Consider the following 14,547-nt stretch of genomic DNA (forward strand, 5'->3'; position numbering starts at 1 on the left):
CAAAACATATCTCCCGGGAGTGCTCATGATCCCACCAGTCAGCACAATAGCTGTTTTCTCACTGTCTCCTGTGTTAGCTTTCTGTCACTGTAACAAAATACCCAGTGCACTTATAAAGAGAAGTGGTTTGTTTTGGCTCATAGTTTTGGAGGTTTTAGTCCTTAATTTGGCCTCTTTATTGCCTTTAGACCTGTGGTACAGCAGCACATCATGGGGGGAGTGCATGATGGAGCAAAATCACTCATCTCATGGCCATGAAGCAAAAAGCAGCAAGGAGGGTCCTGGTGTCCCATGGTCCCCTTTAAGGATACCTCCCCACTTTGACTTTAAGAACTCCTGCTAGGCCCCACCTCCTAAAAGTTCCTCTACCTCCCAGTAGCACCATCCCAGGAAGTATGCCTTTAACACTTGGACCTTAGGGGGATATTCAAGACCCCAACTATAGCAACTCCCAGTCATTATCCATCCTCATGTATCTTACAAATAGAGACTTTCACATCCTACGTGTCTGGTCTCCTTCACTAGATTGGCTATCCTTTGGAGGGGGGAATATGTGTGCTTCATGTTCATACCTCAGCTTCAGAGTGACTTGGGGAGATTTTACCAAACACTTCCAGAGGATGCCAGTCACCAAGATGCAGAGTGGATGAACTCATGGAGGGCTGTGCAGGAATGCTGGCCTGATGCAATGATATGGATTACTATAACAAAAGCTTTGTAGTGCTGTAGTATATCAGTATTTATGTAGGTGTCTCTGTTGGGCAGCAAGTGCTTCCTGCATCTGAGTGGAACTTTTTGCTTTACTCTGTGTTATTTCTTTAGGTTCAGCATGTGACCTTGGACTTACTATGTCAGGAGCACAGAACTATCATGGTTCCTGCTGTATGTGACCACACACTCGGAGAGTGCCAGCATTCCCCTCACTGGCCTGGTTTTTTTTTGTGGGGGGAGGGAGTAGTACTGGGGCTTGAACTCAGGACCTTGCACTTGCCCATTGACTTTGCCGGTGTAGTGTAAATAGTGGTCTGACTGGGGGTTACATTTAAAGGAGGGAGAATTACAAATTGAAGCTCAACTATCCAGTGTCAGCACACTGTTTTCTTGGCATTAGGCACTAACTAGTATCCTGCTGTGACCTGGGAGTTTCATGTGTGGAAGTTAGAGGTGCAGCTGCGCTTGCCAGGTCTTGGGAAGGCCTTATCAGCACTACTCTCAATACAATTGGACAGCAGTTATGTTCCCAACTCTGATAACCAGTAAGTGTGTCTTTGCAGTCATTTCAACTCTTGCTGCACATGGCTTTTCGGTTCATTTGTTTTTCAGTCCCTAGAGCCTGGCTTTGGACTGGGTACTTGGCTAGGTGAGGGCTGGCTTCTTGCCCCTGCAGCAAATGTGCTGTTGAAAGAGAAGGCCTGTAAGCACAGAGGCCTGAAGTGCTTGTGAAAGGAGCCTAGGTGGGGGTTGAGTGGGTGGGAGTGTCAGAAGAGTGGGGCTGTAGTTGCACAGTAACCCTAGCATGCACACTGGAAGCTGTTGGTTTTGGGTTATTGCCCAGGGGCTAGGGTCTTGAGGAGCATAAGATGTGTGGGTGTGGGTGTGTGTGGGTGTGTGCGCGTGCGCGCATGCACAGAGGTGAGGAACCAGAACTGTGGAGAGTTTTTGGGGTGGGAGGACACTATGGGGTGGGAAGGGTGAGATACACACTTGAGTATCATTTGTTTTGGCTGCTGTCCCAGCAGTGCCTCATAGTGCATAGTGCTGTGTCTTGACTGCCTCGATTCACACTCACATGCCCTCTGAGGGTGGGTGACTCCAAGGGATGGGAAACCTGGTTAGCCACCTATTAGTAATCCCATCATTGAGTGTTCCTTTCTTGCTCTGAGAGCCACAGGCCATGTGGAGCAAGAGTTGAGCCTGACACGTTCTGGATGCCTTGGGGTTGGTTGTGATGGGGTGCTGTTTCCAGTGTGTCATGTGGCAGCTTGACAGTGTTGTATGAAGCAGATCCAGGATGCTGCCCTACCCGTCTGGCCTGAGTTGAGACACAACCCAGATCTGCCCAGGGAAGGTGGAAAGGAACCTTGCTGTGGTCAAGTAGTCAGGTCTCAGGAAGGGGGTGTGTGTGTATGCACGTGCATGCACATGCCTTGCAGCTTAGAGCCATGCAAGCCAGCATTGCCTGCAGAAGGCACCAGGCTGTTGGTGGAGGATCCCTGAGGACTGACTGCAGTCAGAGTCTGTGGCCACAGCCTCGGCTGTGCAAGTCCCCTACCAGTGTTCTCTATACCTGTGTATAGGTGAGTTGGCAGGAGCTTTTAGGAAGTAGTAAGCTTGGGTTTTGTGTAGTTTTTTTAAAAAATATTTTACACTAAGATAATTACAGATTTTATGCAATTATAAAGTACACAGATCCCACGTGTACCCTTCACCTAGTCTCCCTCTGGTCACACCCAGCAGCACAGGTGCATGTCACAGCAGGATGCTGAGGCTGATGCAGGTGGGAGTCAGCATCTCTGCCCCCATAGTGTCCCTCTTGGCCCTGCCACTGCCCCTACCCATCCACTGCCACCTCCTCCTCACCTCAGCAATCAAACTCTCACTTCCTATAGATTTCACTTCTCAGGGATGTTTGTGAATGGAGTCACACAACACCCACCTGTGGGAATGCTGTTTTCACTCCTGACCCTTACGTATCCCTACCCTGTGTAGGTCATTCCTTTTTATTGCTGACTGCCATCCTGTGAGATGGTGAAGCACAGTTTGGTCATTGCCATATTAGGACTGTTACAAGTTCAGCTGCTGTCACCATTTGTATCCTTGTGTGATTGTGTATTTTCATTTCTCTGGAATAAATATTCAGGAGTACAGTTCTTGGTTAAGGTAGTTGCATGCCTAGTATGTATGTATGTATGTATGTATTTGGTAGGACTGGGGTTTGAACTCAGAGTTTAGTGCTTGCAAAGCAAGTGCTTTTCCATTTGAGCCATGGCTCCAGTCCATGTTGCTTTTTTTAAGTATTTGCCCAGGCTGGTCTCCAATCTCTCTTTCTCCAGTCTCAGCCTCCCAGGTAGCTAGGGTTACAGATGTGAGCCACCAGTGCCTGGCTTGCATGCTTAGTTTTTAAGAAATTGTCAAATTGATTCTTACCAGGGCTGTGTGAATGACACACTCTCTTTGCATCCTTGCCAGCATTTGCTGTTGTCACCATTTTTTATTTTAGCCATTCTAATAGGAGTATAGTAATATCCCATGTGGATTTAATTTGCATTTCCCTAATGGCTAATAATAAATGTCTTTTCATGAGCTTATTTGCTGCCTATAAATCTTCTGTGATTGTCTTGCCCATAGTCTATGTGAATTGTTTATTTTTTGTTTTTACTATTAAGAGGTCTTTATATATTTTAGATACTAGTCCTTTGTCAGGTAGTTAGCAAACATTTTGTCCTAAAGCCATGGTTTCTCTCCTCCTCCCCACCCCTTCCCCATACTTCTAACAGGGCCTTTTGCAAAGTAAAAGTTTTTCATTTTAATGAAGTTCAAGTTTATGTTCCATTTTGAGTTAAGCTTTGTATAAAGTTAATCTTTGTATTAGCTTGAAGGTTTTTTCAATTGTTGTTTGTTGTTTTGTTTTGCCCCTGTATGAACAATTGCTGCAGCACCATTTATTGAAAGGCAAATTGTTGAATTCTTCATTGAATTGCTTTTGCACCTTTGTCAGCAGTTAAATTGGGTTTATTTGTGTGGGTTTAATGCTGGGTTGTCTATGTTCTAATATTCTGTTACATGGATTCTCTTATTCTGTTACATCGATATGTCTCACTTTCCATTAATACCATTATCTTGATCACTTTGGGTAGGTCAGTGATTCCCTCGTCATACTTTTTTTTTTTGTGGTACTGGGATTTGAACTCAGAGTTTTGCGCTTGGTAGGCAGGTAGTCTCTTAATTGAGCCATGCCTTTAGCCCTCTTTATACTTTTTAAATTAAAAAATCCCTTCTAGTTTGTTTGCATTTCCATATAAATTTTAGAATAGGACTGGAGGAGCAGTAGAGCACCTGCTTTGCGAGCATGAAGCCCTCAGTTCAAATCCTAAGTTCCACTTTTAAAAAATATGGAATTTTTGAATAATCTTGTTTATATCTATAAAAAAATCTGGCTGGGATTTGATAAGAATTGTATTAAACCTATATGTCAACTGATGTGGTGGTCCATATCTGCAATCCTAGCACTTGGGAAACTGAAGCAGGAGGATCCTGAGCCTGGAAATAGTAAGACCCTACCTCAAAACAGTAACAATGACAAAACAAAACCAAAAACCAAATCAAGATTAAAAAAAAAAGCCTATGTATCAATTTGGGGAGAATTGACATCTTAGAATTTTCTGGGCCACAAACATAGTATGTCTCTCTCCATTTATTTAGGTCTTTTTTTTGGGGGGGGGGGTAGTGGGGTTTGAACTCAAGGCCTTCACCTTGAGCCCACTCCACCAGCCCTATTTTTGTGATTTTTTTTTTTTTTTTCCTCAAGATGAGGGTTTCATGAACTATATGCCCAGGCTGGCTTTGAACCATGATCCTCCTGATCTCTGCCTCCTGAGAAGCTAGGATTATAGATGTGAGCTATTGGCGCCCAACTTTATTTCTTTCTTTAGCATTGTATCATGTTCAGCATCTAAGTCTTGTGCATATTTTGTTAGATTTGTATATAAGTATTTCATTTAGGGAGGGATCAGTTGTAAATGGTGTTGTATTTTTTATTTTGTTGTCCACATATTCATCGGTAGTTTATTTAAATACAATTGATTTTTCATACATTGGTCTTATAACCTGTACCTTGTTGAGTTCTCTGAGCTTTCTAGTTCTGAGAGTTTTTTTGTAGATTCTATGGGGTTTTCTACATAGACAACTATGTCTGTTAATATTTTATGTCTTCCTTTATCAATCTATATTATTTTAAAATTTCTTTTTCTTGTGTTATTGCACTGGCTAAAAATTCTTATACTATTGAGTTAGAGCTGAGAATGGGTATCATTGCCTTGATATTGAAGGTAAAACATTCACTCTTTCATCATTAACTGGAGATTTTTCATAAATGTTCTGTATCAAGATGAGGAATCTCCCCTCTTAGGTTTCTAAGATGCTTTTAAAAAATCATGAGTGGATGCAGGATATTTTAATTTTTCTGCATCAGTTGATGTGACTATGTGGGCTTCACACTTGCAAAGCAGGTGCTATACCATTGAGCCACACCTCCAGTCCATTTTAGTCTGGCTGTTTTGGAGATGGGAGTCTCGTGAACTATTTGCTGGCCTTGAACTGCAGTCCTCCTAATCTCAGCCTCTCAAGTAGCTAGGATTACAGTTGCACACCACTAGTGCTCAACAGTCTCTTTTTCTTGGTCAGGCTTGCCAGAAGTCAGTTTTATCAATCTTTTCAAAGAACTAGCTCTGTAGTTCATTGATTTCATTGTTTTTGCAGTTTTGCTCATTTTTGCTTTTCATTTGTATTACTTCCTTTTTCTTAATTTGTGTGTACCTCGTACTTGTTTTCTAGATTCTTTTTCTGATGATACTGGGATTTAAACTCAGGGTCTTGAGTTTGCTAAGCAGGTGCTCTACTGCTTGAATCATACCCTTAGCCATTTTTCTAGATATTTGAGGTGGAGTTTAGATTACTTGAGGCCATTCCTCTTTAATGTAAACTTTTTTTTTTTTTTTTTGGTAGGTACTGGAGTTTGACCTCAGGGCCTCAGGCTTGCCAGGCAGGGACTCTACCACTTGAGCCATGCCTCCAGCCCTTCTAATGTAAATACTTTGGTGCATTATTATAAGGTTACCTCTCAGCATTGCTTTAGCTATGACTACAGATTTTTAATACATTATGTTTTTTAAAAAAAATTTCCCTTGAGGTTTCTTCTTCAATTCATGGATTAAATAAATGTATGTTGCTTAGTTTCTAAGTGTTTGGAGATTTTTTTCCTGTTATAGATGTCTAACTTGGTTTCATTGTGGTCAAAGAACACATTCTGTATTTTGGTGTTGTTTGGTAGACTATTCTTCAGTGTCACATTTTGTTGGTTGATAGTTACCTTAGTCCTACAATTATCCAAGACTGGCTAATTTATAACAGAAATTTAGTTTCTCATAATTCAGAGGCTTGGAAGATCAAGATCAAGGTACTTGGCACCGGCCTTCTTGCAACATCATCACATAGCAAAAAGTGAAAGTGCAGAAAGACAATAGGGAACCACAATTGCCCTTTTATAATGGCATTAAATCCCATTCATGATAATGGAGCTCTCATGGCCTGATCACCTCTCAAAGGTCTCATGTCTAATACTATTGCAACAGCAGTTAAATTTTAAAATGAGTTTGTAGGGCATAAACTAGTAACGATTCTGATTTTTTTTTTAATATATCCTTGCTGAGTTCAAGGATTGTTGAGAGATGTTGAAATTTTCATCTATAATTGTGGATTTGTTTATTTCTCCTTTCAGTTCTATCAGTTTTAGCTTCATGTTATTTTGCATCTCTATTGTTTGGGGCATACACATGTAGATTCACTATGTCTTGGTGAATTTATCCATTTATCATTATGTAGTATTTCCCTTTGCGTGTGGTACTTTCCTTTGTGCTAAAATATACTTTATCTGATATTAATCTAGCAACTCTGTGCTTCTTTGATTAATATTTACAAATTGTATCTGTTCTGAAAGGAAAACGTTCCTTGAGTACTACTTCTGCCTTACCTTCCTTTTTCCTTAAGAACTCTGATGATATGAGTGTAGAAGACTTTTATTATAGTCCCACAAGCCCCCAAAGCTTTGTTTGTTTATTTATATTTTCCCAGTCTTTTTGTTACCAAATGGAATAATTTCTACTGTTCTGCCCTTAGGTTCACTGATTGTTTCCTTGGTTCATCTGTTCTTGAACCCATCCCAATAGCTCTTTTCTTTCCTGATGGTACTTGATGGGTTTGAACACAGGGATTTGTGCTTGCAAGGCAGGTGCTCTATTACTTGAACCACACATTCAATCTATTCATTGAGCTTTTTATTTCAGTTATTGTCTTTTTCAGTTTCCATTTGGTCCTTATATTCTCTTTTTTTTTTTTCATTTATTTTAAGCATGCTCCTAATTTATTGTTGAAGCATTGTATCAACTACTGTCTTTGCTTATTCAGTTTGTGACCTTTCTGGTTTTGGGTTTGATGGTGATTTTGGGGGGGGGTTGGGACTGGGGTTTGAATCAGGGCTTCGTGCTTGCAAAGTAGGCACTCTACCACTTGAGCCACACCTCCAGTTCCTTTTGCTCTGGTTATTTTGGAGATGGAATCTCACAAACTATTTCCCCAGACTGGTCTCAAACCACAGTCCTCCTGATCTCAGCCTCAGAAGTAGCTAGGATTATATATAGGTGTGAGCCACCATCATCTAGCTCATGGTGATTTTTTTTTTTTTATTGAAATCTGGATTTTTTTGTATTTTGTTGAGTGACTTTGTGTCTCACTTGATCTTTGTCATTTAGTTGGTTTTTCTAACACTCTTCCAGTAGGGGAAAGGAGGTCAAGTACCCCATGTGGTCTCCTTTGACACTGAGGTAGGGAAGTTTCCTATTATTGTCAGGTGGGGTTGACTTTGTTATCACTGGGCAGTGGCAAAAATCCTGACTCTACTCTGCTTCCTCTGTCATGGTATGGGAGGGGTTCTCCTTATTGTACCCCACTTGGTGTCTTCTGCTACCAGCCCAGATAGGGCACCTTGTTTTTTTTTTTGTTGTTTTGTTTTGTTTCTTGGTTTACCCACCCCCCCCTTCCCTCCTCTTATCCTTGCTTCTTTTTGTCTTTTTCCTTTTATGTTGGTGCCTTGTGACAGCCTGAGCAAGGGTATATGACTGGCCTTTGCTTACTCGGGGTGGGGCTGCAGTCTTTCCCGGGGTGATCAACTGGAGGAGGATGGTTTTCATACAAACATTTTTTTGTCTTAGGCTGCGCTTTTCTGATCCTTTAGCCACAGTGCAACATTTGTTGGGTTTTGTTGGTGCCCATTGGTGTTTCCACATTGCCAGCTTCTCCAGTACCTAGTCTTGGATAATGAGACAAAAAGAAAGCCTAAAGAAGATGTACTTAGCCAGTATGTCTAAGTGTTTGAAAGTCACCATGTGTCACGTTACCATGTTTGAAAGGGCTTTGGGTTGAAGAGTATACCCAGATCCTCAGAAGCCCCTTCAGATACCAGCCTGAAGTGCCTCCTCTGGTTGTGCAGGTTGTAAGGGAAGGAAGTTGATCAAGTGTGTGGTGACCTTTCTGTGAAGTCTGGAAGGATGTGCCTCCTCTGCAGGGCTGTCTGAAACAGAACTTGGGCTTCCTCCTTTGGACCCTTGCAACCCAGATCAACCCCACCTTCAACAATAGACACCTACTTTTCCTGACTTGTCCAAAGCACTCAGGCAAAAAACAGCAAAACTAGCACAGCACTCAGAGTTGCCAACGTGCAATTCTTGGGCCAGCTTCCTTTTGGGCTGTCTCCTGCCACTGTTTGTGAGCTTCTGGTATTGGCCACTAATGGGCTTAGAAACACTGCCTCTGCTGTGGCAGTGAAGATGTGGTCTTTTTAGATAGTGAGAGAACAGCTCTTTCTGGCAGGCCTTTGCATGCTTTGGGGGTCAAGGACAGGGCAGCCAAATCTGGACCATAGGTTCTCCGAGGAAAAGGAAGCTCAGAGAGAGTGCACTATGCCCCCAGGACTGGGGGTAGACTGTAGTGGACTAGCTGCTGGCCTCTCCTCTTTCTTCTCTGCAGACCTGCCTCAGGATGGAGGACACAGCCAGGGATGGCTTGCCCCATCCCTGCCTTCCTGGAGCACAGGTTCTGGTTTGCGTGACAGGCAAGACATAACAGTGTAATTACATGGCAAAATGATAGGCATGTATTAGTTCTGAAATGTGTCATTGTTGTAATGATGGAGGTGAGTCAGTAGATGTTGACCAGAGAGGTCACGATGGGCTCTCGAGGAGGGGCCATGGATTCTTGAGGGATGGGTGGTTTTTTGCCAGGTAGAGGGTCAGGGTGGGAGAGCTGGGGAGACAGCAGCAGGGGAAAGCCACCAAGCTATGTGGGTGGGGTCCTGAACAGGCTACAGTCTGGATGTGCTTAGTGGGAGGCTCTGAAGAACTAAAGATGGCACCTAGTTATGACCTCACCAGACTCGTGTGTGTGTGTGTGTGTGTGTGTGTGTGTGTGTGTGTGTGTGTGTGTGTGTCTGCCTGCGTCTGTCTGTCTGTCTGTCTCCCCTCCTTCTTTACAGCCTTTGCTCACATGGTAGCCGTGAAGGGCGACCAAACAGAGTGGCCATGTCTATCCTGTCTCCAGTGACCTCATGCCTCATGTGTGGCACATTCCTGGTGTCGTCAGGAGCTGTTGTGTCACCCTACACCTCACACCTTGTGGGGCCTGCTCAGCCCCCGGGGCCCTCGTACTCCCTTTCCTGTCTGGCCTACTTTAGCTCTTTCCTACAAACCAATGGATCACTGTCCTTTGTGACATTGTCCCTGTCTCTCTGAAATTTCCCAAACCTGCCTGGGGCAGAGTCACTTGAAAACTTAGGTACTGCCCCCAGGCCCTTTATAAGCCTGGCTTCCTTTAGCAGGGGAGAAGAACTGAATTAGTTTATACCATTGCCTGCAGACAGTGTGAAGTAGGAGCAGTCTCCACTTCTCCACCACCCCACATAGGCCTTGGTAAATGATCTCAGCTTTACTGAGATAAAATTCATCCCATATAACTGATCTACTTAAAGTGTACAATTCAGTGGATTTTCAGATGAGCAGCCATCAGCAGTTGCTTTTAGAACATTTCATCATCCCCAAAAGAAATTCTGCACCCTTGGCTATCATCTCAGCCTGCCCAGCCTTAGCTGCCACCAACCTTGTTTCTTTCCCTCTGGATTGGCCTTTGTAAAGTGTTTCAGTGGGCAGCATGGGCTTCCCAGCCAACTCCTGCTGGAGCCCTTGTTTTTGTGCTGGGCCCTCTGATCACCCATCCTGCTGGCCTGGACCCCATTTCTGTGATCTGAATTAGGTTCTATATTCAGGTAGGTGCTGGCAGCACATGGCCTGGGCAGATGTTTATTGAATGAATAATAGTGCCAATGAGGATGTGGGTTAGGGTGAGATCATGGCCTAGGCTCTAAGGGAACTTGTACCAGTCACTCAAGTTTCCACTGTCCCTTTTGTGGAAGGTCAGGTAGATGGCTGATGATAGGGTGATGCCCAAAGTCTAACAGCCAGAGGCCAGGAAGGTAGCACACAGCCAGACTGGGCAGAGATGAAGAGCCTATTGTGAGGTATAGCCTGCTGACCTGATCTCACAGGTGGGGAATGTGGCAACCTTGCTGAGAGGCCATGTAGAGGTCGCTGGGTCCAGGGTACACACAGGGAGAGGTCTGGCTTTAGCTCTGACTTTCCTATGCTGTGGGTGGGTTTTAAGGGGGCCAGTTAGGGTACACACCCAGAGTGGTATGGGGAGAGACTGAGCATGCTTGTCCCCCTGGGGACTGGCTGGCACTCCTGTTTAATTAAAGCAAGGCTCTCTTCTTCCTGAAGCCTGCTGTACTGCTGGTCTCCCCTTTTATCACTCTGCTCCTGGGAAAAGTCAGTTCTCCCGGGGGACCTTGAGGACCCTGGGCAAAGAAGCCAAGAAAAGAGAGGGTTCATGACTCAGCCTAGAGGCTATGTGACCTCTAGCAGGCAGCCTGCCCTAAATGATGGATTCCACGACTAAATAAGGGTGGTATGAAGGATCCTCCCAGTTAGGAGAGTATTGAGTAAAAAGTATATTAAGAGGCCACCTGCAGCTTATCCAGAGTAGTCAGAGGATTTGGGTTTCCTTTGTGTTACTGCCTTCCAAAGAGTAGTGGCCCAGTTGTCCCTTTGCCAGCCCCTTCTCACCAGCTAGGTGTGGCTGCGAAGGAAGATGGAGCCAGAGTGTCTTGAGGGTCTTGGGAGTGGGGTGGGGTCCTTGGGACAGTAAAAATGTAACAGTGCCTCACATTTATTGTGATTTTATATGCCAGATGCTGTACTCAGTGGGTTTTTTTTTTTGCCTTACAGAGTTTTTAAAAATTGAGATACAATTCACATACCATAAAATCCACTCTTTTAAAATGTACAATTCAGTGGGTTTTAGCATATTCACAATGATGTGTAACCATTTCCAGTGTCTCATTCCAGAATTTTTTTATCCCCCCCCACCAAGAGAAACTTCATGCCCATTAGCTCACATTCCTTCCCTCCCCACTCAATTCTCTTCCCCTTGCCCCTGGGAACCATTAATCCACCTTCTGTTGTATGGGTTTGCCTGTTACAGATATTTCATATAAGTGGAATTCTATAGTATGTGGGCCTTTGTGCCTGGCAGCTTCCAAATCACATACTGCTTTCAAGGTTCATGAGCTGATACTATGCAGTAGTACCTCTTTCCTTGTCATGTTAAGCAGTATTCATTGTGTGGATAGCTTGCTCATCCATTTATCTGTTGATAGACATTTATGTTGTTAGCACCTTTGGGTAGTTGTGAGCTATGTTGTTAGGAACATCCTGGTACATGTTTTCATTTGCTTGTCTGTTTTCAGTTCTCTCAGGTGCATCTACCTAGAAGTCAAATTGCTGGGGCTTAACCTTTTGCACAATTGCCAGACTTTGCTCAAGTGGCCTTACCATCTTACCTTCCTGTGGTGGGCTTTGTTTGCATTATCTTACCACTTTTCACATAAACTTCATGAGGGATAGCTAAAACTGTTGACACATCCTTTTTACATTGAGAAACAACTGGATGGAGAGCTGAAGCTCAGGGGTTTCTTGCCTTTGGCTGCCCATTTGGTTGATGAATCTTTGACTGCTGCTGGCTTTGATCTCTTCTAGGCCCGGCTTTGCAGCATGAGGGTTTTGGTCTGTGTCATTAGCACTACATTCCTGGTGCCCAACATGTGCTGGAATTAACATATTTATTAAATAAAATGGCATTTTTTTCCTAGTCTTGGTGTGTTGATGAGGAACTTGGGGGAAGGTAGCCTGTGTCTCTTAGGTTTCTGTAGTTAATAAGTTTTCAGACTCAGGCAGGGTTCTGTGTTCCTCTCTTCACACCAGATGATGCAGAATTCCTTCAATCTCTTTTTTTTCCCCAATTTTTTAAAGATTTTCATTATAAAATTTTTTAATAAGGATTATACAGGGGAGGATTCATAGTGATAGTTCCGATTTAGGTTTATATTGTACATTGACTAGATCATCCCCATCCTCTTTTCCCCCTCTACCCACTCCCTGCCCCAACAGTCTCTTACTTACAAGTATCTACCTTGGACACTCAGCTTGTGGCTGGAGAGTGGGAGGTGACTTCCTGCTTGTCAACTTGACTTGCTCTTTCCTCTTCTGGTCCAATGCCACTGATGACCTGCTCTCTTTTTCTCTTCTAGGCAAAACCCATTTATGGTGGCTGGCTTCTCCTGGCTCCAGATGGGACTGACTTTGACAACCCCGTGCACCGGTCTCGGGTAAGGATACCAGAGCAAATTCTCAGGGCATGAGGAACCAGAGAAGGGGACACATCTGAGGGCATACTGGTGGAATGGGAGAGGTAGATAAAAATTGAACAGTGAATTCTGGGATGGCAGGGTCAGAAAGGACTTATTTGGCAAACTCAGAAAAAGTCTCAGTTACTTACACATAGCTATGCAGAGTCCTTTCTTCACAATGAGCAGCTCTAACCTGGACTCTTAAAACAATTCAAAAGAAAGGCAGAAGAGCACTTGAGTATATGTTGCATTGTGTTAATTTAGCTCCCAATTCCTTCAGTGCCAAGGCCCTGCCTCCAGCTGCTCCCTTCTGAGCTAGGGGCTAAGCACTAGTGAAGGGATGGGGCCTGAAAACCTGGTCTCCTCGCTCACTGTCTTGAAATTCCCCTATCTCTGGGAACCTTGGGACAGGTCTCTGCTGGAGCAGTGAGATTATTAAACCAGTGTTATGTTGACAGGTGGTTTGCTTCTCTGACAGGAAGCCCTTTTGGCTTTAGCTCCAATTAAAACAGTCTTTTCTTTATCTCACAGTTTTGCAGGTGTAAACTATTTCAGCTCTACCCTCTTCTCATCCCGAAGCTCCTCTCCCTTCCCCTTGGTCTGCTCACTGTGTATTGTGGCTCCACAGAACCGGCATTGTATCTCTGGTCTTTGGGCTTCCTTCTGGAGTGGGGTTTGATTTCAAAGATAACACATAGGAGCCTTGGAAATGTTTTTGAAAGACAGGTTCAGACAGCCTTTCCTTAAATATCCAGGCTGGAAGCAGTCCCTGCAAGTCCTGTTTGCAAGGCCCTGTGAGTCCCCGTTCCTGCCACTCAGGAGAGAGTGGGTCCAGTCTCTCCTGATGTTTTCAGGAGCAGGTGCCCTTCCTGGATTCTCTTAAAGTTGTACAGAATTGCCATTCCTAGTTCCTGAGAGAAAGTCACTATTATAGATGATACCATTCTGCTTCAAAGCAAAGAGACATAATCTTGAAGTTAATTCTGTGGCCTTACTGCCAGTGAAGATCTAAACACTGTTGAGCTTTTGAAATGCTAGGAATAGGTTCTGCATCCTGCTAATGATTTTGGGGTTCTGCATTTAGGCCCATAACCTCGTCTTGTAGATAAGGGCCTTGTCCATAGAGAAGGGGAAGATGTCCACCTTCACAGTTCTTTTTTTTCAGCCCTCAGTTGCATTTGACTGTTGGAGGCATCCCCAGTGACCTAGCCTTTGGGTAGACAGTGAGAGGAGGTACCCTTTGCCATTGGTCACACCTTAGACAATGGGGTTATTCTCTCTGGTCTCGTTCCTTCTCCCTTTTGATTTTTGTTAGCTCATTCCACCTCGGAATTCTGGAGCCTGACTGTCTTCTTCCTGCTGCCCAGTAGATCATCAGAGCAGTTTCCTGGAATTTTTCAGAAGTGTGAATCAGTGCCCTGGCAACCTCAGGTCATTCCAGATTGTGTCATATCATTCACCTAATCAGTAACAACACAAATCATGTGACAGCTCTACTAACTGCCATGAGGAATACAGAAAGGTGACCACACATGGTTTTTGTTTCTGAGGAGCTTCCAGATTTTAAAAAGAGACTTCTTGTTAAACTCTTCAGTAATTCATGTGGAACCACAAGTCACTTATGTGATTAGGTCCTTCTCCTAGCCCATCCTGGTTAATGAATCACGGTGTTTATGCCTCGGGTCCCTTTTCTTTTGCCATCTGCACTAGAAATGGAAGCACCAGGGCCAATGTTCCTTTGATACAGGTTTGTCAGATGTGTGGGTGGAGCTAGTCAAGACCTGGGGCCAGAACCCCTAACCACGGACTCTGTGCTCTATTGCAGAAATGGCAGCGACGGTTCTTTATCCTTTACGAGCACGGCCTCTTGCGTTATGCCCTGGATGAGATGGTAAGTGTCCTTGTCGCTTTGAATCCCCTCAGTTGTGGTGTCATTGTCAGCACCATGTGAATGCAGCTCTGCTTGAGTTTCTGGTTAG

The 14,547-nt window shown here is 44.0% G+C and overlaps 1 protein-coding gene across 13 annotated transcripts in view; it reads left to right on the forward strand.

Annotated features, from left to right (window-relative positions):
- The window catches only part of Mprip (myosin phosphatase Rho interacting protein), a 130,124-nt gene that overhangs the window by 19,353 nt on the left and 96,224 nt on the right, over window positions 1-14,547 (forward strand). For 8 of the 13 annotated variants that reach the window (XM_074046645.1, XM_074046644.1, XM_074046643.1 and 5 more), the window contains exons 2-3: window positions 12,470-12,547; window positions 14,394-14,459. In XM_074046645.1, the coding sequence (XP_073902746.1) occupies window positions 12,470-12,547; window positions 14,394-14,459 (144 nt within the window). Of the gene's footprint in view, window positions 1-12,469; window positions 12,548-13,883; window positions 14,091-14,393; window positions 14,460-14,547 lie in introns of those variants that run through there. The other 5 variants (XM_074046648.1, XM_074046649.1, XM_074046647.1 and 2 more) reach the window with 3 other exon arrangements.

The sequence above is a fragment of the Castor canadensis genome, chromosome 11 (genome assembly GCF_047511655.1).
Source record: "Castor canadensis chromosome 11, mCasCan1.hap1v2, whole genome shotgun sequence".
NCBI classification, from domain to species: Eukaryota; Metazoa; Chordata; class Mammalia; order Rodentia; family Castoridae; genus Castor; species Castor canadensis.